Here is a 25,490-nt window from a genome sequence, read left to right as displayed (position 1 = left end):
TATAGTCAAATTATCATGCTTTGGCGTGAGTTTCATTATCAATGACGTCAGCGTTACTCGATCAGTGAATTCACTATTTTATATATGAAGATAGCCATTTGGCTTTTAATAATTGAGGTGAAACTCCTGCTAAGTTCCTATTTATAACCTACAGTTTAGCATTTAGTGCTTCAGCTTAATGCAACTCTGTATAGCTGCATAGTTACTGTGTTTGAACTTAAGCGTTTTTTATCTTAGTATGTAGATTTTATCTCATATATATATATATAATAGCAATATACGGATTGAACAAGAAAGAACAATTGATCTGAGTAGTGAAGTTCATTTTGGTAAACTTGTCCAGGTTACAAATACAGTATATGATAGTATTTCCTATATATATATATATATTAGGGTGTCCCAAAAAAATGAAAGTATTTTTTTTTAAAACGCATACCCTCTTATTTTTTTCCTTTTACATCAAAACCGTTGTAAAAAAAATTTCATGCAATTTGAAGCACGGTAACCCGTGTCGACTTGCGTCTAAAAGCCTAAACGTGCAAATAGCACATGTATTCATAAGCAGGCGAACACTGGCCACGCGATACTTTGCAATACTTTGCGAAGCTTAAAACAGCTGTAAATTGTGCACAGAAAACAAATGAAAACAGGAAAAACATATGTTGGGGAGGGGGGGGGGGGGCGCTTGTCCGTGGCAATTTGCAAACCGTCAAATGTGTCAGTATGAATACATTCCGGTCAGCAAGCGCAGTATAGTCGCTCCATAGGTAACGAAACATGGCACTGGAATTGCGAAGTTTGAAAAAAGAGATACTTTTAATAAGAGTCGAAAAACACCAAATTGAACTTCCCTCTAACAGACAAGTTCTGTCTGTTTTGTTTTATAACATTTGAGAAGTAAATTTAACCATCAGTGAAAGTGCAAATCTCGACATTTTGGAATGCATCATCTTTTGGGAAAAGGCACGCATTCCCACCAAATCGTTGCCAAATTGTGTGAATAAACTTAAAAACCTGTATCAAATTTGAAGAGACTTACAAAAAAAAAATGCAAAAAAAAAAAAAAAACTGCAGGAAGCATTCAGGCAGCGCCAACAAGAATTTGAGAGTAATTTAAACAATTTATTCAATATTGCACATGCTGATGCACTTTGGTTTATCAAAATAGAGGAAGATGGGATTTTCTTGCAACTCCAAAGAGAGCCTGGCCGACATGGTCGCTTTAGGTAAGGTGGATAAAAAACTGGCTGATAAAGAGGAAAGGGCTCGACTTTGAGCTGTCAAAGAAGAAAACAGGCGCATGAAATACGATTCCGCTTCAACATCCTCGAAATTGTATGAACCTGTATAAGAAAATTCCTCTTCGAGCTCTAGTGAAAATATTAATTCAGCAGATTTCCTTAAACCTATAAAACAGTACCTGGAACAAGTTTATCAGAACCTGGAACAAGTATATTAGAACCTGGAACAAGTATATCAGAACCTGGAACAAGTATATCAGAACCTGGAACAAGTATATCAGAACCTGGAACAAGTATTCCAGAGCCTGGAACAAGAATTATCAGAACCTGGAACAAGTAAATATGTAATGAGGAGCCATTTTATTACTCCAAAGTCAGTTGTTGCATTGGACAGGTGTCCAAGTTTACGAGATTATGTGTTTATTCTTGAAACTACTATTGACGCACTTAGGTGTAACATTGATGGATTTCCCATAGGTATCTTCAATTCAAAGATTCGAACCGAAAAGCGGAAGGAGCATGAGGAAAGAATAAAAATTGGTTTTCAGTACATTTGAGGTACCACATGCAGTGAATTTACCTTGGGATATGAAAGTGTTGCCTGCTTTGAGTGCTCAAAAATCAAAAGAATATCGCTTATCTTTAGTTATTTCATAAGGATGTGACAAACAACTCATTGCTGAGTCTAAACTGGATAATTCTACAGGAAAAGAACAAAAACAGGCTGTTTGAAAGGCAGTTTTAGATTGGAATCTCGAAGACAAAGTTCAAAACTCTTTGTTGTGATACTAAAGCTTCCAAAACAGGTCAAGTGGTTCTTGCGCTATTCTTGAGAAAATATATGATAGAGAAATGCTTTCCTTTGCTTGCTGCCATCATATATATGAACTGATCTATCCCACTAAAATACAGTGCTATGGAGGAGCTGTGGAGTTGTTCCGAGCTGTACCCTAACTTGGAAAATTTACTTGACTTTTACCATGCTGAACTCACTAATATTACGGTCAGGGATGACTATTAAGAGTTGATAGAACTGCCTATCATATTTTTAGGTGGAGATACAGAAAATGAATTTAAAATAAGACCGCCATGAGTCATGCACCAAACTCGATGGACGACTCAAGCAATTTACTCCCTAAAACTATTGCTATTTAGTTCCCAACTAAAATTTGATACGAAGGAAAATGAAACATTGTTTGATGTCTGCTTGTTTGTAGTAACAATATACGTGAAACCATGGCTTGCATTTGGCAGTGCATGCCAATGACAATGCATTTTGACAGTCAAAGCACCCAACAAAGATTTGTGCTTTTTGAAAATGTGGACCCAATTATCTCAAAAGCTGCTCTACAAAAATTTTCCAGCTTTTATGGTATGGTCCATAATATTTCATTCTTTGATGTGAAAAAGACTGTCTCAATGTTTAAAGCAGTCAGGGCCGGATTTAGGGGAGGGCAGGTGGGGTTACTGCCCCGGGGCCCCCACAACAAAGGAACAACAATAAAATTTTTACAAAATATCCTAACTTTCACGGGTCAAAAATATTGGATATATACATCTATATCAAAATATTCGGATATACACTGGTGTGCAAAAATTAAGGACGAGACGGTTTTTTCAATATAACTTTGTACAAAAGCTTTCCAAATCAACACATTTAATACCGTAAGATCCCCAATACGTAAAGACATGTGTAATGTAAGCAACACTTACGAAAAGAGAAATCAGAGGGATAAAAAGAAGCTTTATTGAAAATGTAGCATGGAGCGCAATGCGACTGAAGGCCAAAACATCCCTGTGATGGGTGTCCAGCGAGAAACATCTGGTCTTTAGTAGGGGATATGATCTCCCCCGACTGCTAGGCAGGTTTCACAGCATCTGCCCATGCTGAGAATGAGGGTGTCAATGAGTTGTTGAGACATTGCTGCCCATTCATCTTGCAGCACCAATCAAAGCTCCCGAATCGTTACTGGTGGTAAGGTACGAGCTGCCAAGCGTCTGCCTAGAAAATCCCATACATGCTCGATGGGATTGAGATCCGGAGATCGTGCCGGCCAATCCATACGTTCAATATCCTCACTCTCTAAGAGCTGTTCGGCAGATACTGTGCGATGACATGGTGCATTGTCGTCCATGAAAAGGAACTGCGGACCCATAGCACCTCTAAAAAGACGCACATATGGAAGAAGAATCTCGTTACAATAACGGGTCCCGTTGACTGAACCTGTGTCGAAGATGTGAAGGTCTGTACGACTACCAAGCATGATGTCTCCCCAAACGAGAACACTGCGTCCTCCAAACCTGTCCCTTTCAATGATGTTCGAGGGATGATTGCGACTTCCCCGCTCTCTCCAGATGAGTATGCGATGAGAATCGCTACTCAGACTAAATCTGCTCTCATCTGTAAAGAGTACTCGTTCCCATTCATTGTCTCTCCAATTCCGGTGTTCCAGGCACCACAGAGAACGCCTTCTCCGATGGGCAGGCGTTAGAGGTACTCACATTATAGGGCAGACCACCACCGTGCAGTCTTCCGGCCACCGTAAAAAGTGATATCGAACGCCCAGTCGTCTGTGTCGTGTGTCTAGCGATTTCTCCCACTGTCTGCCGCCTGTTTCTTCTGGCCTGTAAGACAATATACCGGTCATCTGCGGGTGTGGTTCCTCGTGGACGACCACTACTGAACCCCCGGATAGCTGTTCCTGTAGTTGGAAATTGTCTCCAAAATCGTGAAACGATGCTGTGAGCAATTCTGTCACTTGTCACACTGCGGCCTTCCTCCAACTTCTCAATGATTCGACCTCGGGTAAAAGCATCCGGATGTCGTCTAACAGATTGATTATTCGCCATTTCTCGTTGAGGCAGCAACTCGGTGTGATTTTAACTGCTATACAGCGTGCAATCTCTTTGCCAGAATTACTGATCTTACACCGACAACATGCTTTACACTACTCAGACACTCCCCCATTGCGTCTGCCTGCATATCTGCGCATGTGCTACCGTACATCACCTTACTTAATCTCCTGATAGGTCTTTCTGTCCGCTCTGCCTCTTTGTTCAGCTGATATGCTAATTTTTCGACTTCGTCCTTAATTTTTGCACACCAGTGTATATATATATATATATATATATATATATATATATATATATATATATATATATATATACTAATAATAATAAAAGTGAAAAATATTGAAAAGACCACACCAAAAGCCCATAGATCTGCAAAGCAGCAAAACTAAAAAGCCAAGTAAATATAAAATGAGCAAACAAAATTTCAAATATTAAACAGTTATATAAAAATAATGATGATAAAAAGGAAAATTGCAAATAGCATTAAATAGGAAAAGATAAAGTATGAATCCAGAGCTCATCAGCCGTGGAGGATTCATTAGTTATGGTCCAAAGACAAAAAATTTAACTATGAACTAAAAGAGAATGTTTAAGCTCCAGTACATGCAATATAGAGTAACATTGGGCAAATGCACCACTTGCTAAACTATAAAAAATAAACAAGAGCTCAAACCTAAAACTAAAAGCAGGGGGTTTCACCTCGACTAATTAGGAAAACAAGTTCCGATAAATAGCCATCCACGGGACAGTACCTGCCAATAACAAAATTATCTTACCTTGAAATCCATATAAAAAGAGACAATTCCGATGTTCAACATGATAGAAAAGCTTTCCAGTTGTCAACGTAAAAATAAAAAATAAATTCATATCCATAATATCACTCCAGAAACATGCCAGTCGTCCGTTTCCCACGTGTAAAATTCATCCACCTCGGTGATCCACAAAACTGGTTTGTCACGGTTGTATCATACATTTACACAGTTAAACGGTTTCAAAAGAAGCGAAATGCTCATCGAAGGCTATACTTAAGCAAATGTTTTCAACCTGATTTTTAGGGAAGTTATTATTAAAAAGTATGTTTTTGAGTACTGAAATTTCTTGAATAAATGCAGAAATGGTATTGCAAATTCTTTTTATTCTGATAGCTTGCAAAACAATGATGCCAATAAAAACCTTTTTACTTAATCAGGATGAAAAATCTTGTAAGCTGTTAACTGAAATTAAATTCGCTGCTTTTATCATAGATTGTAGTGTAACAATTTGAATCAATTTGTATGTTGATATCCAGGAAATTAAAGCTATTTTGATTAAAATTAGTCTTTTTGATCTTTAATAAACTATGATAAATAGTTTTGCTGAGTTCAGAAAAATTCGGAGAATTTATACACAATAGGTCATCGATGTACCTGCAACAAAGAGGTGTAGAGGAAGGATTGTCAATTAAATATTTTCTCTCATAATATAAAAGAAAAAGGTTGGCTAATGTAGAGCTAAAATTAGCTCCCGTTGCAATGCCATTAATTTGTAGAAAACATGAATCACCATTTTTGAAAAAATTATTGAAAATACAAAATTTAAAAAGACCAAGAAAAAACAATTCATTGAAATCAAGGGAATCCTTGACCGAATTAAAAAGTTGTGACACAGAAGAAAAAAGTTCAATGAGTGGGATATTGGTGAAGAGGTTTTCAAAATCAAATGTTTCCTAGTTATTTATATCAGGCATATTAAGTAAATTGATCACTTCTACACTATTATTAACAATCCAAAACCAATTCTTTTGTTGATGTTGAAGTTGTTCGAGAATTTTTTTGAGAAACTGTTCAAGTTTTACACTCAGATTTTTTCCGATGGTGTTGGTGGCAGAACATATAAAACGAAACCCAACAGTTGTTTTATGAAATTTTGGAATTGCATATAAGTAAGGTAAGTTAACAGAATCAGGACGTGGCAATTTAAAAAGTTTGTAAGCAGCAGCAAATTTTTTGATTGGCTTTTTAGGCATCTATGGGCTTTTGGTGTGCTCTTTTCAATATTTTTCACTTTTATTATTATTATTATTATATATATATTGTAACGGATTCGGCGCGACTTCCACTTTCTTGAAATGAAGACACAGTTCTTGATAAAAACACAGGAGCTTTATTTACACTATGTACAGGAGAAATTGTTAACAACTGCTAAATTAATCATCAGCAATTAAGCAAATATCACTCAACACCATAAACTTAACGGTTACACACGTATTTACTTCCAAATACGAAAACAACACAGCGAAATGCCTCGCTATAAACAGAGCAAATACGCTCTCCGTTCGAAATCTCAATCGAAACTCACTCTTTATCCAGCGTAACGGTTTATATACACACCGAAAGAAAACTCTCAAATATTCCAAATGCTTCTGGAAAATAGTAGACCGTTATCAAATTTTATCAATGAACAAGAAAAGAAATAGGTGGGTCGTATACTTTAGCCATATGTTAAGGGGTTGTATATTCATTACGGGAAACTATTTACAGGTTACGTTACTACAATAATTACTATTTACAGGATTTGTAACAATATATATATATATATATATATATATATATATATATATATATATATATATATATATATATGATATTTAAATTTTTGGAAAGATAATTATGATTTGTGGTTTTTCTTCAAAAGGTAATGGAATCCTATCGTACAATGGCTGCAGCTAGGTCAAAGAAGAAAAAACTCAGCAAAAAAGAACAAGAACAAATTTTAATCATGCTTAGAAGGCGCAGTTGTTTAGTTAATGAACTTGAGAAAATGTAGTGAAGCTAAGCAAGCGTGTTATTTTATGTAAATACATATTAATATTTATTTTTGTTTTATATGATTTTATTTAATAAAACATTTTAGTGTTTCAAATACTATTCCGTCTAAGTTCCTGCTTCGAGATGCTGCCTAATAATCTTTGATGTTGCTTATTTTCTAACTTACGTTACATAACACTTTTAAAGTAGCGATTGTAAATTTCTTCAAGTTTTGAGAACAATGTCGATTATTGTTCTTTCACAGTTTGTTTTCCCAAAACAGTGAGCATTTTTTTTTTCTCAACATTAAATTTCTTGATGTATTCTCCACACACAAAGATAAATAATTGCTGGAAGCAAAAAAAAAAAAGGCTAAAACCTAAATAGAAAATTGAAACTAAATTTCAACTTAACACTATTAGAGGCTGACTTATTTAGAGTGAAGTAGGCAATTAGTACTATGGAAACTTTGTTTTAACTAATAACAACTTTTAAGGAACTATATTGTCTAGTCTAACCCCACCTAATCAATGGTTAATCAGTGTTAAGGAATTCAAAGTAAGTACTATTTTCAATTTAATTTGAAAAAATGGAATTAGTACTGTTGTGAAAATTGTCACAGTAAACTCTACAGTTGACACAAAGTCCAACAAACAATGCAAAAATCTTAAAATTTTAAATTTTTAGCTGCACAGATATTGAAGATAAAAATCAAAGTTCATGTCTGATATCTTTATATATTAATAGGCGAGCCGTTTTCTTTCGATACCGATTCCTCCTCTGTTTGTAAACCAATTTCCTTCATTCTTTTTTTGTTCAGTAGCTATTGCTGAGTTTTAGTTTCATCAGTAAATTTTTTTGAAATTAAAATGCTAATTAACAGAGATATTAGTTTAAAATGTATTTTTGTCCTAAATGGCTCTTTCCACGCGAATGGATAGTCTAATTTTTTCGAATTTGATATGGTTAGAAAAGTCTTTAAAAAATACTCCTAACAAAGAAATTGTAAGTGCACCCAAGGTCCAATTACCTACATCCACTAGAAAAAAAGTTATAAGCATTTTTTAGTCAGCTAAACTCAAAAATTTTAATTTTATTTCTTTTCCATTGTTGAAATTCATTGTTGGAATTGTGAAACATTAAGTTTTAATTCATTTTTAAGCCGCTTTTTCTGCACGAAAAATGCATTGTAGTGCTTCAATTTTGATATGGTTTTAAAGAGCGTGAAAAATACTTCTAAAAATGTTTGCTCCCCCCCCCCCCCCCCCCCCCGTTTTACGACTCAAAAACAGAAACCCGTTAAGATGACTAGAAAAGGAGCTAGAAGCAATTATAAGTTAGCAAAAAGTTATTTTTATTTGGTTTTTCACGCAACATAGTTAGTGTGAAGAAATTTCAAAATAATATTATGCGTTGCCATTTCTTGCTTCAGTGTAAAGAAATGAAATTTGTACTGCGGTATCATCTCATTCAGTAAGATGTCGATTTTTCTGGGAAATTATCGATATTAATCCATTGGCAACAAATTTTTCGCTTGAGCGTAAAGAAATGAAATTCTTGCATTTGTTTTTATTATTGAATCTTTTTAGGTAACTACAGGCAGGGACAAGCCGTCTCTAAGTGCAAGGTCGTGCGGCGCACAACGGCGCCAGAGCCAAGCTCAACCAATCAAAAATGCTTCAAAGGAGGAAAATTTCTCCAATTAACAAAATAAGATTGAACTTTTCTTTATATCTAAAATGGTGGCGGTGAAATCATACTGCTCATTAAAACAAGCAATCCGTCTTGCTGCCTATCTAAAAAGAAAAATTATTGCCCTGTTGTATCTAAACATTCCACTTAAAAGCGTAATACTTTACAGTGAAAACAAGTGTTGCTAATTAATACATACATTAGCGTTTTCTTCCATATGTGGAGTCGCAAATGCTATTTCGGTATGTCTGTAGTACACAAGATTGAGCATACAAGGTGTAAGAAATTTGCAATTCCGCATTTTTTTGGTTCTTGCGGTGAATATGTTGAATTATATTTTGTACAATATGTCTTTTTGTGATTTTGAACTATTGCTCATGGTAATTTGGCTGTTTCATGTTATCATACATAAAAAATACGGTAAGGTAAGCCCATTTGTAATTATTTACTTGTGCGTAAAATTTGTATAGCATAGACCAGGGCACATTTATGCATGGGGCACATTTACGCAGTGCCCTTTTTTCAAAATGAATTATAACAGGAAAGCCAACAGTCATAACAGATTGATGCTACTCCCTAACAAATATTCTTACAAGTTTTTGAGCATTAGTGGAGCTTCGGTCCAGCATAAAGAAAGAATAATAATAATAATCTGTTTTCTACCAAGTTGAGTAAATTTGTGTTGAACGTTTTGAAGCTTATTGTGAATAAATAATACTTAGTTAAAAATAAACAAATATATAAAAGTTAGCAGAATTTCATCCTTTTTTGAGAATTATATTTTTATGAACTGATATGTTATTAAATTTTTTTTTCAGGTTAAAAATAAATCCTAACTCGGCGACGGGGCAAGTTTACACATTGAACATTGGAGCACCTTTTCGCATGATCTTACTGTGTCTTACTTATATGTGCTCCTGGGATTTTTTTTTCATTTCTAACTGCCTCAAAAAATTTTAGTATTTTCAGGCTATTTACTTTTGAAAATTACCATTTAATTTTTAATTCAGTTACACATTTGTATCTTATAGCTTACAATCACATAGTGCTGTCTTCAAGCCCCTCCAGCTTCAACTTTATACACTATTCAGTGTAACAAATTTGCTTCAATTTAGCGATAGTAAGACAATGTGTTCAAAACACTAAGAACCACGTCAGGTGTCAAAATAAATATGCGTAAACGTGCCCTGTGTCCGGGGCTAGTTTTTGCAACCGACTTGGACTCAGAAATATTATTTTTAACTGTTAAAAATGCAAGCTGAGCAACAATTGAATACATCAATTTTGACTCAAGTAATTGCTTCACAAAACTGCAATGTCTAAAATTTTCTAAGCTAAAACATAAAAATTAGAAAATTCATTGAAAAAATTCCGCATAAACGTGCCCTGGTCTACTCTATTGTAGATAACAATTTAGGCTAACTTTTTAGTTCCAAAAAGTAACGACTTGACCATATTTAATCGATGCTCCTTCCCCCTTTTTCTTAACCTGTTTGTGTATTAAATTGAAAAAAGAGCTTGGGACATTGCATATGTTTTAGATGTAAAATTCAATGCCTTTTTTTGTTAAAAATCCGTTTTTACTTCCTTTTACAAAAAAGGAAGTATTGTATTCGCGAAAAAATTTTCACTCAAAAATCGCCCTTAATTTCCATTTTGCTCACCCCCAAATGAATGTTGAGTTTTTTTTTCGATTCGACCACATGCGGAAAAGTGCCTAAGAATGTATAGACACGCGAAATATCCATTTTGACCATCACCGAGGTAATTACAACGACTTTTCTCGTGACGTCTGTATGTATGTGCGTATGTGTGTATGTGCGTATGTGCGTATGTATCTCGCATAACTCAAAAATGGTATGTCCTAGAAAGTTGAAATTTGGTACATAGACTCGTAGTGGGGTCTAGTTGTGCACCTCCCCTTTTGGTTGCTTTCGGATGTTCCTAAGGGGGTCTTTTGCACCTTTTTGGGGGGAAATCATTGTTAATTTCGATGTTGTTGGATATAATTTGAGGTTTATGGCCTACAGCTAAGCTGAAAATTAGGCAACTCATTTCCAACTAAAAATTTGAGGTAGTGGTCTGCCCAGAGAAAATAAAACATGAATCATTCTTTACACTGAAAAACATTTATTTGACACATATTAAAATTGGTTACAACACAATGATTTGTTCCCCGGGAAAAAAATTAGAAAAAAGAGCTTACAATAGGTCCATGCATGGTTTAAAAGTCCTGTTGGTGTTCCAAGGTGACGTCTCACCGGTCGTTGGACAGCATGGCAATTTCCACGAATTGCAGGCAGGTCGATTCACACCGCGTGAGCCACAGTTCACCACATCAAGGAAAGGTATACCAGGGATGGACGCGATCTTCTTCCGCAGGAGAACAAAAAAACCCACATCAGGGAAACGTAGAACTCTTTGCTCTTGTAGACGTCATCACAACACACGGGTTCCAAACTCAAAACATCACTAGTGCTTTTCCCGGAAAAACCAGACCTCACCAAGAGGCCAATAACAAAAATTTAGGAGGACATCAGACGAACACGTTCACAATACACAACACAAGACGAGGAGACAAGTAAAAAACGAAGCGAAGCAAGTCCAAGCGAAGCGATCGAGCTCCTGCCGGTCAGCGTATTTATAGCCCGATTCGGCCTTTCCAGAAACAATGTGACGTTACCTAATTTGCATATTGCCAGAACAACTCAACCCGAAGAAAACACAGCTTGCAGGTTGCACAATCATTATTTAATTTGGCATTCAGCACTTAACACCTCAACATGATTTCATCACGTCATTGACACGTGCTCTTTCGGAAATTTACCGACATCTGCCGAATGACAACAACCAATCATAGCATGCCGCATGTTTTCCGAACACTTCCGATTCAAACTCGGACATTTGAGTGTTGGCGGCTGGTGGATGGGATTCTTCGCGCAAAGTTTTCTCTCGGAATGGCAAAAGGTAAGTCACAAATGATTTTTCTTTTAAACAATATTGGTGAAATCCTTCAAGAACCAAAAATAAAGGCATTTAGCCCAACAAGTTCCCCCCTCTTGAAGGAATTTCATCAAAAAACACATTATATACATTAAAAACATTTAACTACATTCATATTATATTTACAAAAGATACATTTGAAAAACAGTTCAAAAATTTGATACGCCCCCCTCATTTAATCCCAATTAAATATAATTTTACAAAGTTTATTTAAACAATTCTTAGATAGGGGTTTAGTGAAAATATCCGCGATGTTTATATTTGTCCTCACATATTTAATCAAAAAAATCTTTTGCTCAATTAAATTTCTTAAAAAATGGTACCTTACATCAATGTGTTTTGTACGGGAATTCTCAATGGGAGACTTAGAAAAATCAATTGTTGCAGTGTTATCACAATAAATAATTGTATCTCTAAGCTGGAGGTTTTCAATATTTAATTCATTTATTTCTGTGATTATCCTCTTCAGCCAGACCATTTCTTTTGCAGTTTCACCAAGTGAAATATATTCTGCTTCCATTGTGGATAACGCAACACATTTATGTTTAAATGTCCTCCAATTAATTGGGACCCGATCAATACACAAAATTGATCCTCCCATTGAGACCCTATCCTCCCGATTAGCGGCGTAATCGGAGTCTGAAAATCCCCGTAGATCTACACTATTGATTGAGCTTAAATTTAATTTGTATGATATTGTATGCTTTAAATACCCTAGCAATCTTAATAGAAAATCCCAATGCTTTCTTCCGGGATTTGCTTGAAATTGGGAAAAAATATTCACCGCATACGAAATGTCAGGTCGGGTCTTCCCCGCTATGTATGCCATGCAACCCAACAAATTTCTGTAGGGTGGCTTTTACTGACAAAACCCTCTGGTTGTCTCATGTAGATTTGTTCTTCTAAATCAGCATACAGGTAAGCATTTTTTACATCAATTTGTGAGTGACACCATTTTAAAAGACATATAAAAATGGAAAAGAAAACTCTTACAAGTGAAAACTCAATTACTGGACTGAAAACTTCAGAATATGACTCAATTGACTGACGGTCCCCCCTCACAACTAATCTGGCCTTGTATCTTACAATTTCACCCCTGTCATTTACCTTGAGGTCGTAGACCCATCTGTTTCCCAAAATTGGTTTCCCCTCTGGTGGGGGTACAAGGTCCCACACCTCCCTTTGGTTAATGACATCCAATTCAGACTCCATGGCCAGTTTCCAGTTGTCCACCTCGGGGGTAGCCATACATTGCCTATACGAGTTCGGTATAAAAATTTCTACCAAACTTGCTTCTTCACTTTCTCCCGAACTTTCACTGTCGTCACAGATTTCCCCTACTGTTGGATTCTTAGATGAAAAGTCAAAAAGTTTTGGTTTATACTCTATTTTATTTTCACTACAATATTTTAGAACCTGTTTTAATGAATTTAATCTTACTTTATTTTTACCGGCAATTGTATAATAAATATCAGTCCTATCCCCGGTCTTTCTCTTTTTGGCTTCTCTAACCCATTTAATCTTTTCACAGGGAGTTTGCTCAACACTCTCCTGGATTTCCTGTTCAAGTTGAACTTCACTTATAGGCCTGATAAAATTAAATTTTCTCTCATTTTTATTTTGGACTTTTAATTCCCCCCATTTTTCATTTTCATTAAACTTTACGTTAATAGTTTCTGTGACTGTTCTGGTTTCAGGATCCCAGATTCTGTACCCTTTGGTACGTAAGGCATATCCGACCATGATCCCCTTGGTAGCCCTCATATCTAATTTTTTTAGTTTGGACCTAGGCTGACCTACATAGGCAGTACACCCAAAAATACGTAGGTGCCTCACTGAGGGTTTACGTCCAGAAAACAGTTCGAATGGGGTCTTGTTCATATTTCCTATTACCGTCCGATTTCTTACATAGTTGAAACAAAGAGCGGCTTCAGCCCAAAACTCATCCCCCAATCCAGAATCCTTGAGCATAGACCTCACACCATTCATTATGGTTAAATTATACCTTTCTACTACCCCGTTCATTTGCGGGGTGTAGGAATTGGTCCGCTCTATTTTTATTCCCTGATTGGTGAGATAGTTTTCAAAATCTTTGTTAACAAATTCTGTTCCATTATCGGAACGGATAGCCAAAATTTTTGAATTCAGGAATCTTTCAGTCCTTTTTTGAAAATTTACAAAAACATTAAATGTCTCATTTTTGTTCCTTAAAAAGAAAACATATGACTTTCTTGAAAAATCATCAATAATTATAAAAATATACTTCTTTCCCCCCAAGGACTCGGTCTGAAGGGGTCCCATCAGGTCCATGTAGAGCAATTGAAGTGCAGAATTAGTACGCCTTTCTGGCATAGATTTAAACGAGCACTTCCTCATTTTCCCTAATTGACAAGGGTCACAATTGGGTTTTTGCCCCTTCTTAATCTCCAGTCCTTGGACTGCACCAAGTCTACTCGTTTTGGTGATACTTTCCATATTTATATGGCAAAATCTCCTATGCCATTTTTCCATATCAACACTGACCATATTGGCCCCTTCAGACGGGTCCTTGGTCTTAAAGACTTTGGTATAATTAACATTTGCACAATCAATATAAAAATTTGGTTTAACATGATAAAGTTTATTTATTAAATTTGCTGTAAATAATTTAACATTTTCTTGATTAAAGACACAGATCTTTCCGGGCAACCATTTGAGCTTATAGCCCTGTCTATCTATACAAGAACCAGAAATTAGGTTGCGTCGCAGTGTTGGAGCATAGAAAACGTTATTCAATGTGATGGTAACTAATTTTCCATCTGATTCAATTTTAAAAATCACTTTCCCAATGCCCTCTACCTGGCTCTTCACATTTCCTACAGCTACCTCCATTTGTGTGTTTTGTACAGGCTCTAGCTCGGCAAATAACGATTTATCTCTACAAAAATGAGATGTGCTGCCGCTATCCAATAGCCATGTATCCTCACATTTTGGGTAGGTAGTGTTTGCAGAAATTTCATTTACTGAACAAAACATTCCTGCCTGAGGGTCTTCTTTGGTTTGAAATTTAAAATTCCTATCCTGTTTTACTTTATTACGGCTCCAACACTTCGACGCAATATGCCCTTTCTTTTTGCAAATGTAACAAACTTTATTTTTAGCAAGAAATTTACCCTTACCATTTGCCATTCCGGAGTTTCCGGGTTTTGAAAACATTGCCGAATTTTCTATATTAGGCTCTTCGGCCAAATACCTAATCCTACCTTCCTCAGCTAGTAGTTCATCTTTTACTTTCGAGAAAGTAAATTTCTCTCCTTCCCATCTGTAGATGGCTTGAACAATACTGCTGAAACTAGGAGGTAGATACCGTATCAATTGAAAAGTTCTGAGTTTTTCTTCCATAATATATCCATTTTCGACTAGTTGGTTAAAAATTCCCCCCAACCTTGCAGCGAACAATCCCACCGTTTCACCTTCTTGCATTTTGCAAGAGAAGTAGGATTCCCACAATGCGGCTACTCTGGCCAAAGATGGGGGTTCAAAATTTGCCTTAAGGGCTTTCCAGGCTTCATTAGGGTCTTCCAAATTATCAATTAACCTTTTTGTATCTTTTTCCAAGTTTAAATAGATGATGGCTAAAGCTTGGCCACATCTTTTTCTGTCAGCACTAGTTAACTCCCCTTCTGGTTTCTTTTGGGTAATCTCCCATAAATCCCTTTCTATGAGCACCATTTTTATATCTTTGGACCAGGTAGCCCAATTATGGGAGCCCAACTTCTCAACGTTTCTATAATCTTTCTCCATAATAAAGAAATGATTCAATTCTCTCCGGGCAGGTCAACCACGCTCTGCTACCACCTGTTGGATATAATTTGAGGTTTATGGCCTACAGCTAAGCTGAAAATTAGGCAACTCATTTCCAACTAAAAATTTGAGGTAGTGGTCTGCCCAGAGAAAATAAAACATGAATCATTCTTTACACTGAAAAACATTTATTTGACACATATTAAAATTGGTTACAACACAATGATTTGTTCCCCGGGAAAAAAATTAGAAAAAAGAGCTTACAATAGGTCCATGCATGGTTTAAAAGTCCTGTTGGTGTTCCAAGGTGACGTCTCACCGGTCGTTGGACAGCATGGCAATTTCCACGAATTGCAGGCAGGTCGATTCACACCGCGTGAGCCACAGTTCACCACATCAAGGAAAGGTATACCAGGGATGGACGCGATCTTCTTCCGCAGGAGAACAAAAAAACCCACATCAGGGAAACTTAGAACTCTTTGCTCTTGTAGACGTCATCACAACACACGGGTTCCAAACTCAAAACATCACTAGTGCTTTTCCCGGAAAAACCAGACCTCACCAAGAGGCCAATAACAAAAATTTAGGAGGACATCAGACGAACACGTTCACAATACACAACACAAGACGAGGAGACAAGTAAAAAACGAAGCGAAGCAAGTCCAAGCGAAGCGATCGAGCTCCTGCCGGTCAGCGTATTTATAGCCCGATTCGGCCTTTCCAGAAACAATGTGACGTTACCTAATTTGCATATTGCCAGAACAACTCAACCCGAAGAAAACACAGCTTGCAGGTTGCACAATCATTATTTAATTTGGCATTCAGCACTTAACAGATGTAAACTCAAGTGGCGTTATAATTTGTCGGACACTTGGCAATATATCGCCAGTCTTTTGGTCGCCAAGTTTTGTCGCCAACTTGGCGACAAATTTGGCGGAGTTTTTTTTTTTTTTTTTGGTTTCAATTTGGCCATTGTTGGTGATATTTAGAGAATAAATATTGAATCACATTAAAATAGCGAATAATGGGGAAATGACATTAAATTGGAGTAAAAGGAAGTCATGTGATGCACACATCAGCTCGTTTAGGATTATTATTTTAAAGCAAAATATCCTCCATTCTTCATTTTAGAAATATAATCAGCACCCTGTTGTCATGTTTTACAGGCATCTAAAATTTTGATTAGTTATTTATCAATTAAAGATATTTAGACCGGCATTAAATTTGATGTTTGAAATATTTTCTTTTTCTAAAATGCATTAGCATATCAGAGGAGCTAATAAACTCAAAATAATAACTTTCAGATATGAAATAAAATGCACACCGCACTGTGATAAAAAATTTCGTATTTACGCATTGTTATTATAAATTAAATAGAAAACGTTATTTTTTCCCATACCATCTTCATTTGCAATACCTCACTCCAGGTGTTAACTATATTTCCCCCGAACTGCATAAAGGCGCTCAAAATACATTTGCATGACAGTGCCAATCAGGCTTGGCGCGACCCTGACTACAGGCATTTAAAATATTTTCATTTTGTTTATGTTTTCGCGATTTTAATATTTAAACAAATCATTTTCCGGAGTGAGGGAGGACTTCAATTTTACCTTTTTAAGAAAAACAAAACACAGCTCCCAACTTTTGATAAGATTGGCATGTTATTGCAACGTCCAGTGATTTTGCATAGGCAGTTATATGTTGTCGCGAGCAGAGTTTGTTCATTTGTCTGTTGGGAATTTTATATTTAATGGCAAAGGTCATGCCTACTTTTACAAAAAATATTGTTTGTACAGAAATTTTCCGTATTAAAGAAGTTTTGCGGTATCATTTCATTCAGGAGGACTTCCATAATGGGGTTGTTTCCAAAATTTTAAAAGTATTTTTTTCTGAAAGAGCATGCTTAAAAACATAGGATCTGACCATTTTTTAAATAATTTGTTTAAGTTTAATACTTTTAAAAAATTACTTATATCGGTGCGCTTTCATTATTTATGCTTCTGCCGATGACATCACAAAGGAGTATATGCCATTCAGTGTTGCCATTCACAGAACAAAATATTTAATTTGCATTTTTACTCACGTGTATTGGCAACAATATGGTTGATAGCAAGCGTAGAGCACAATTTTAATTTGCTTCTTGATTATCATAACGTGGAAACGCGATAGAAAGATGTGCCAAAGAGCATAATTTGTGACGTCATCAAGACCATGCCTTGTTTGAAAAATTGAACATTTAAAAAAATTAATTAAAACATAACTGTTGAGAAAATAAAAGTATTTTCTGGGTCCATGTTATTTTTTCGCTTTGGATTAATTTCAGAGACAAAAATTACTACCTTTGACTGAAGGAAACAACCCTATTGTGAAATCGGCGAACTTTATCCATTGGTATCAAATTTTTGGCATCAATGCCAGCGCAAGAAATATTTTTCTTTTGCATTCATAAAAAAAAAGTGGAGAAATGTCTATTGGCAAGGAACTGACTATGAATGAAGTCCCTCTTTAAGGTGGGGTTCATTAAATTGTAACCGTCCGTGACAAGGGGTGGAAACAAATGACAAGAGGGACATATATTAGGGTGGTTCGATTTTGACTTTTTTTTTGAAATCGAAAACACCTGTGGTGGGAAAGGTTGTGTATTGGCATCAAATGCTCGTATAAAAAATTTTTGGGAAATCAAAATATATTTAGATCCCCCGCCAGCCCCTTAAAGTTTGGCCAAATATGTAAAAATTGACATTTTTTAATTTTTTTAAAAAAAATCTTATGTATAATATTTTTAATCGCCTGTGGTGGGAAAAGTTGTGTATTGACATCTGATGCTCATATAAATTTTCTTTTGGTAATTAAAATATATTTATATTCCTCACCAGTCCCTTGAAATTTCACCAAATATGGAAAAATTGACATTTATTTGTTATTTTTTAAATTTCTCATGTTTGATTTTTTTAATCACCCGTAGTGAAAATGATTGCCTAGTAAGATTCTTCACTCATAAGTAATAATAATAATAATAATATTCAAGCTCCGCTCAACCGGTAAAATTTGGAATCTTACTACTATTATATATGCGAAAGTTTGTCTGTATGGATGTATGGATGTTAGTTACTCTTTCACGCAAAAACTACTGAATGGATTTTGATGAAACTTTACAATAATATAGCTTATGCATCAGAATAACACATAGGATAGTTTTTGTCTCATTATGGGGGGCAAAACCCCCTTAGGGGGGCAATAAAACAATTTTCGTATAAATTCTCTAATATGGGGATGAAAAAATACTTGCACTAATTAACATTATATGTCCATCGAAAGCTCTGATTTTTCTGCTGAAGATGGCACCTGTTCGAAATTTTTGAGTAGAATAAAAACGAGTTATGAGCTTTTTAGTTCCATGTTCGAAGGCTTTCCTTAACTCAATACAATATTTAGTGAACCATCATCTCAACTCCCTGTCAATAACGACTATTGTTGTATTGTTGACTATCTTTGCTTTTCGTGACTGTTCAAGGCTTTTCTCAAGTCAAATCTTGAAGTAAGATTTTTGCACAAGATTGACAAATAATACATGGATTTGCCTGATTTTTTTCCTTTTTAATGCAACTTTAAGGCAATTAATGTTTTTTTTTTATTTATTTGTATTGACTGGGTATTTAATCGATCAGCTGGAATCTAGCCAAACTTTTTTTGTGGAATCATTTCAATAGCAGACCCCGAAGAGTTCCTATTTTCCCTACTTTTTCCTATTTTTTAGAGCTCTCTCCTTGGTTTCCAACTTTTTCCTTTTTTTTCCTACTTTTCCTTTCTTTAGTATAGCTTTTCTAATTGTGCATTGATTCTTATTTTTACAATGCCGCAGCGATAATTTTCTGCATGTTTCAATTTTGAAAAGCAAAAGGAACAAGCGGATCCTGAACTTTTCATGGAAAGACTGCAGTAATTTCTGGAAGAAACACCGCGGCGTCTGCGTGTTTAAATGTTAAATTTTCATAATTGACTTTTTTAGTGTTGCTGCGTTTATGATCGACTTTTCTTTTTATCGCCCCGACTTCAGCCCTACTGTTTTAAACAAACAAATCCCGAAGAGTTCCTATTTTTCCTACTTTTTCCTATTTTTTAGAGCTCTCTCCTTATTTTCCTACTTTTTCCTACTTTTTCTTTCTTTTGTATAGCACTTTTAATTGTGCATTGATTCTTATTTTTACAATGCCGCACCGATAATTTTCTGCATGTTTCAATTTTGAAAAGCAAAAGAAACAAGCGGATCCTGAACTTTTCATTGACTGACTACAGTAATTTCTGGAAGGAACACCGCGGAGCCTGCGTTTTAAAAGGTAAATTTTCGTAAGTGACTTTTTTACCGTTGCTGAGTTTATGATCGACTTTTCTTTTTATCGCCCCGACTTCAGTCGTACTGTTTTAACGAAAAAATAAAGAAATGGATACCGGCACATTCTGATGCAATTATATATTACTTACCCGTCAATTAGAAGCTTTAATTAAAGTAAGCGGCCGATTGTTCAAAAAGTGCGGGAAAAGCCGAATTTCCTATTCACTAATTTTTGGTATAGATGATTACAACGGAAATGGAGCTCTATTTAAACAGAAAGGCAATGTAAAACCTTAAAAGGAACGTATGTAATCAAAAAATGAAAAACCTGTACACTGTACATATTTTCTTGATGTTAGTACGAAATAAAAGCGACATATAACGGAAATTTGCAAAAACGGAACACTTCAAAAATAATCGCAGAAACTAACCTTTTTCATTCATAAATATTGTTCATTCTAAATAGGAAACATGAAAAAAATAATTTATAAAATTTCAGTTTCTTTCCTTGCAAAGAGTGTATTTGCAAAAAAAAAAAAAAAAAACCACCTCGGCAAAACCTAGATGAGCAAAACGTTCCCGATTTTTGGAGAAAAATCGGAAATCAATTTAAATGCGAGATTCCGTTTTTATTTCTTCACATTTTTAAAAGTGGGGGGGGGGGTTAGAGCCACAAGCAAATATGTAATGTATTTCTTTTTCATTTTAATGGGTATTTTCTAATCTGATATATCATCAATATCGAGGAGTTGCTCCCCCCCCCCTCCTCACTCTCAATTTCGTGAACAATTTCCAGATGAATATTTTTGTTGTATGGTGAGGATTGAGTAAAAATGTTGTGTTTACCATGCATTGATTTTTTCCTTTTTATTCCGTGACAAAAATTTTGGAAGAAGGCGGTAAAAAATCATCCAACCAATAAAACAATATTCGTTTTTATTGCTTGATTAAAATTAAAACTGGCCCGTCATTTTGACTTTTCCCCCAGGGATGGCTAGCGAAGTATGTATACTGAATGCAAATTTTGTCTGAAAATAATAAAAACCACACAAACTTGTATAGTTAAGCATTAATTTTCTAAAGCCATTGAGGGGAGAAATTGACCCCCCTAAATGACGTTCCTGAAAAAAAATTTTTGTTGAATGCTAAAAATATATATGCAACATAAAACAAACCCTTTAGTTTACTTATTTCGTTATTTATTTAGTTTAATTATTTTATTATTCATATTTTTGTATTTAGTACCTTTGTTTCCTCCAGTTTATTTTTCATACTGAAAATTGTCAGCTTGTTTCTTTCGTTTTGTTTTTATGTGGCTCGGCCTTTCATTAAATCCCTTTCCTACTTCAAAAGTACTGTTACTTTATTTCTGGGACAGTTTTAAATCAAAAATAATGTTAGTTTATTTTACATTAGAAATAATGTTTACGCTAAATCTGTTTCCTCTTGACGTGTGTTCAGTCCTACCTCTTCCTATTTTTTCCTACTTTTTTAAGTGATTTTTTTTCTACTTTTAAAATTTTTGACTCCTTATTTCTTACTTTTTCCCCCCAAAAAGCAATGTAAAACCTTAAAAGGAACGTAAGGAAGCAAAAAATGAAAAACCTGTACACTGTACATATTTTCCTGATGTTAGTACAAAATAAAAGCGACATATAACGGAAATTTGCAAAAACGGAACACTTCAAAAATAATCGCAGAGACTATTTTTCTTTTCGTACATAAATATGATTATTGTTCATTCTAAATAAGAAACATGATTATAAAATTTATAAAATTTCAGTTTCTTTCCTTGCAAAGAGTGTATTTTCAAAAAAAAAAAAAAAAAAAAACTCGGCAAAAGCTAGATGGGCAAAACGTTCCCCATTTTTGCAGAAAAATCGGAAATAAATTTAAATGCGAGATTCGGTTTTTATTTATTTTTAAAAATTGAGGGGGGGGGGGGGTGGATCCACGAGCAAATATGTACTGCATTTCTTTTTCTTTTTAATAGGTATTTTCTAATCTGACACCGTTGATGTCGAGGAGTTGCTCCCCCCCCCTCACTCTCAATTTGGAGAACAATTTCCGAATGAATATTTTTGTTGTAGGGTGAGAATTGAGAGAAACTACATGCTTTCCCTTTTATGCACAGAGAATCAAGAGTAGCTGATCTTTTTCTTTGATAAAAATGTTATGTTTACCATGTGCATGGGTTTTTTCCTTTTTTTCCCGTGACAAAAATTTTGGAAGAAGGAGGACCAAAAATCATCAAACCAACAAAACAATATTTGTTTTTAAATGCTTGATTAAAATTAAAACTGGCCAGTCATTTTGATTTTTCCCCCGGGGATGGCTAGCGAAGGGTGTATACTGAAAGCAAATTTTGTCTGAAAACAACAAAAACCGCACCAACTTGTATAGTTAAACATTAATATTCTAAAGCCAGAGAGGGGAGGAATTGACCCCACTGACCCCCCTAAATGACGTTCCTGAAGCAAAAATTTTGTTGAATGCTAAAAAATATATAATATAATACAAACCTTTATTTCGTTATTATTTAGTTTAATTATTTTATTATAAATTTTATGTCCCACATTTAAGAACAAATTTATTTCAGTTCTGCATTTTCAATCTTTTTCCTTTTTTTTTTTTTTTCCAAATTCAAACATCTGCCTCTGTTTATGCAAGAAAGAATGTCAGCTTCTGATTATTTTAAACTAAAACTAGTATTTTCAAATGATAAATGAATGCTCTCGAAGGAATGTTTTCGTTTTAACAAAACTAATCTTTAACAAAAATTGTTTTATTACACCAAAATATGAATTTTATTATTATTATTATTATTTTATTTTTTTGCGATCGCTTTATCGTAATTTATTCTTTTACACTTAAATTTTTATTACTGTATTGTTTAAAGGTGTTTCTTTGTTTGGATTTTATTTTCATATTTTTGTATTTAATATCTTTGTTTCCACCAGTTTATTTTTCATACTGAAAATTATCAGCTTTTTTTCCTTCGTTTTGTTTTTATGACTCGGTCTTTCATTAAATCCCTTTAATACTTCAAAAGTACTGTTAGTTTATTTTTTGGACAGTTTTAAATAAAAGATACTAATAATTTATTTTACATTAGAAATAAAGTTTACGCTAAATTTGTTTCCTCTTGACGAGTGTTCAGTCCTATCTGTTCCTATTTTTTCCTACTCTTTTAAGTGAATTTTTCCCTACTTTTCCTACTTTTTTAATTTTTGATTCCTTATTTCCTACTTTTTTCCTCCAAAAAACCACTTCGGGGTCTGCAATAGCTAAGGCATTTGGCATTTTTTTCAACTGTCGCTGTTTTTGAAGCTAAAGACTACGCAATACTGTTTCTCGGTTTTCACCATGTAATCAAATGCACACAATTTCAAACAACTGCCAAATTTTTACTGTTTATTGGAAACATTTCGGGTAGCATCATTGTTGACCCTATTTTGGGACGATTTCTACGGTAAGAAGTTACACATTATACAATAATTTAGATTGCCGGTGTAGCGCTGGATATTATGTATTTGATGGAGATCGGGATTATAAGGGAACTGTTTCACTTTATTTAAAAATAGTTGACCTCACTCGAATTGGATTTTTTGGGAATTATCCAAACTGACTTCTTTACAACTCCTGAAAGTTTTCGTGATTTATTTTTTGTGATTTTTGGGTTTCTTCTCAGTTTTGCCAACATTTCATTTACTCCCCTTCCCCCTACTTTTCAGTTTTAATCATACCTTTTGATACATTTAAGGGGGCAGGCAATTTGAAATGTCGGCAAAACTAGAGACAAACAATGTTTTGGTAACTATTTGATCTCTGCCTGTAATGACCATTAACTTGAATCAATTGAAAAAAAAAACCACATCAACGTGAGCGAAGCCGCGGGCAAAAGCTAGTATTTTCATAATTTTTAAAATCTTGACGTTTTAAAGCAAAAATTTTATCTGACACTTTTTTTAAAAAAATTTAAGCATTTTTTATACTTTATTCTTCTATAATAACACTATAAAATTCTTTAGGCTTAAAACATAAGTATAAAAGATTAAAGTACCAGAAATCTGTCGTCGCAGTTTTTACAGCAGCTCTTCGCTCATTTTCCCGAATTATTAGGGGGAAATGGCTGAGAATTCACCTCGGAGTTTTTTGTAATAAATAAGTTTTACACCTAATACATTGCTTTGTTCTCAAATTTTGGCATTAATTTTCGGGAAGCCAATGTTGTACGTATAAAGCCATCATGGCGTGTTGCTCCACAAACAGATAAAGATGCTTCTGTTACCAACCTAACTGCTCTTTCTACCGCTTGTGTATGACATGGTAAATTCCACAACTCTCACTTTCAATAACGTCACCCGTTTCAGCTACTTTCTCAAGTTCCGCATTGTTTGGTGAGTGGAGGGTCTGTAAGGACGCAATTTTGCCGATTTATCAATTCTGTATAGTCTTTTGCTCGAAAATTTAGAGGTGAAAAGACAAAATCACGAACAGTTTCATTAGTAAGAGTTCAGGCCTTCAGGATTGTTCTGTAGCCTAATTTCCTTACTGAGGATCGCGTGCCGTTCATCATGGCTATCAGCAGGTTTTCTGGATGACCAAAAAAAAAAGAAACCATTTCTTTATACAACAGGGTCAACTATTGATTTCAGTTCATCGCTAAGATATCTTGAGTAGTGGATAACTTCCCAAAGATGTTGTGCACCGGCTGTGCATGAAAGCTCAGTTTTAATCATAAACCAAACTTTTGCATACACTTTTATAATGTATTCTACAATAGTCCCTATTTCTGATTCTTTGTACCAACATACAAACGAAGTACTCTGTTTGCTGTTGTAAGCCACCTAGCATGAGAAAGCTTTCCTGGTGATTTGGTGGACAGTGATGTTGAACAATTTCCTGAATATATTGCTCGACATATTTGATACAAGTATTTTTGGTCAGTGCCAAGTCCGTCTGTATCAACTGTTGACAGATGAAAAGCGATTTTTTTAAAGTTGACAATTGGTACTGCTCACATGTGCCAAGAAGTTTTCCTATAGAACAGGGGCGGCAAATAGGGGGAGCAAGAGGGGGCGGTTGCACCACCAAATATTTTGCGCAGAATATTAAGAAATCAGGAAATTCAATTTACCTAATGCGCAAATCAGTGATCATATGCAATAGGAAGTAAAAAAAATAAATCTGCAGATGATCTTTAGTAAAAGTTGATGAAACTCGGGACCTGTCCAGCCACGAGCAAGTGTTTTTCGCTATTTGGATAAATTCATGAATCATTTTCAGAACTTTCATAATAAAAAAAATAGATGGAGAATAAGTTTGTTTCAACTAAAGAAGAAATTTCCTCATATGGTTTAAATGCATCATACTTGTAAGTGCAGTGTTAAGATGATGCTTTTGCTTCTAATGTGAAAGGGCAGTGCAGTGTGACTGGCCCAATTTTTACGAGAAGTTTCTTGGTATTTTGAGTTCATTGTTGCGCTTATATTTTAAATATACGTTCAGTTAGTGAGTGAACATTGATTCCTCCTGTTAAGAGGCATATTTGAGCAGTTCAATATATTGTATACTTTAATGGAAACTTATTCTTACAAAAGACACGCTATTTTTGAAAAAAATTCGTGCATCAACAGATACTTTTGCTGGGTGAGGTACAAAATGGTCTTCAAAAGTTAAAGCTAGAACTCTTGATTGAGCTTCTATTGAGAGCTTCTTGTTGATTTGGATTTATTGGACATATTAAAAAATAAATAAATAAATTAAGTGACAAAAATCCACATGATGATGCAAAGT

At 34.9% G+C, this 25,490-nt stretch overlaps 1 protein-coding gene across 1 annotated transcript in view; it reads left to right on the top strand.

The window, feature by feature from the left end:
- The window catches only part of LOC129230604 (transcriptional adapter 3-like), a 55,155-nt gene extending 48,160 nt beyond the window's left edge, over positions 1–6,995 (top strand). The window contains exon 10 of the mRNA XM_054865021.1: positions 6,768–6,995. Coding sequence (XP_054720996.1) covers positions 6,768–6,899 — 132 coding nt within the window. The 3' untranslated portion in view covers positions 6,900–6,995. The remainder of the gene's footprint in view (positions 1–6,767) is intronic.
- The last annotated feature ends 18,495 nt before the right edge of the window (positions 6,996–25,490 follow it).

The sequence above is a fragment of the Uloborus diversus genome, chromosome 1 (genome assembly GCF_026930045.1).
Source record: "Uloborus diversus isolate 005 chromosome 1, Udiv.v.3.1, whole genome shotgun sequence".
Classification (NCBI taxonomy): Eukaryota; Metazoa; Arthropoda; class Arachnida; order Araneae; family Uloboridae; genus Uloborus; species Uloborus diversus.
This window is presented reverse-complemented; position numbering and strand designations above follow the sequence as displayed.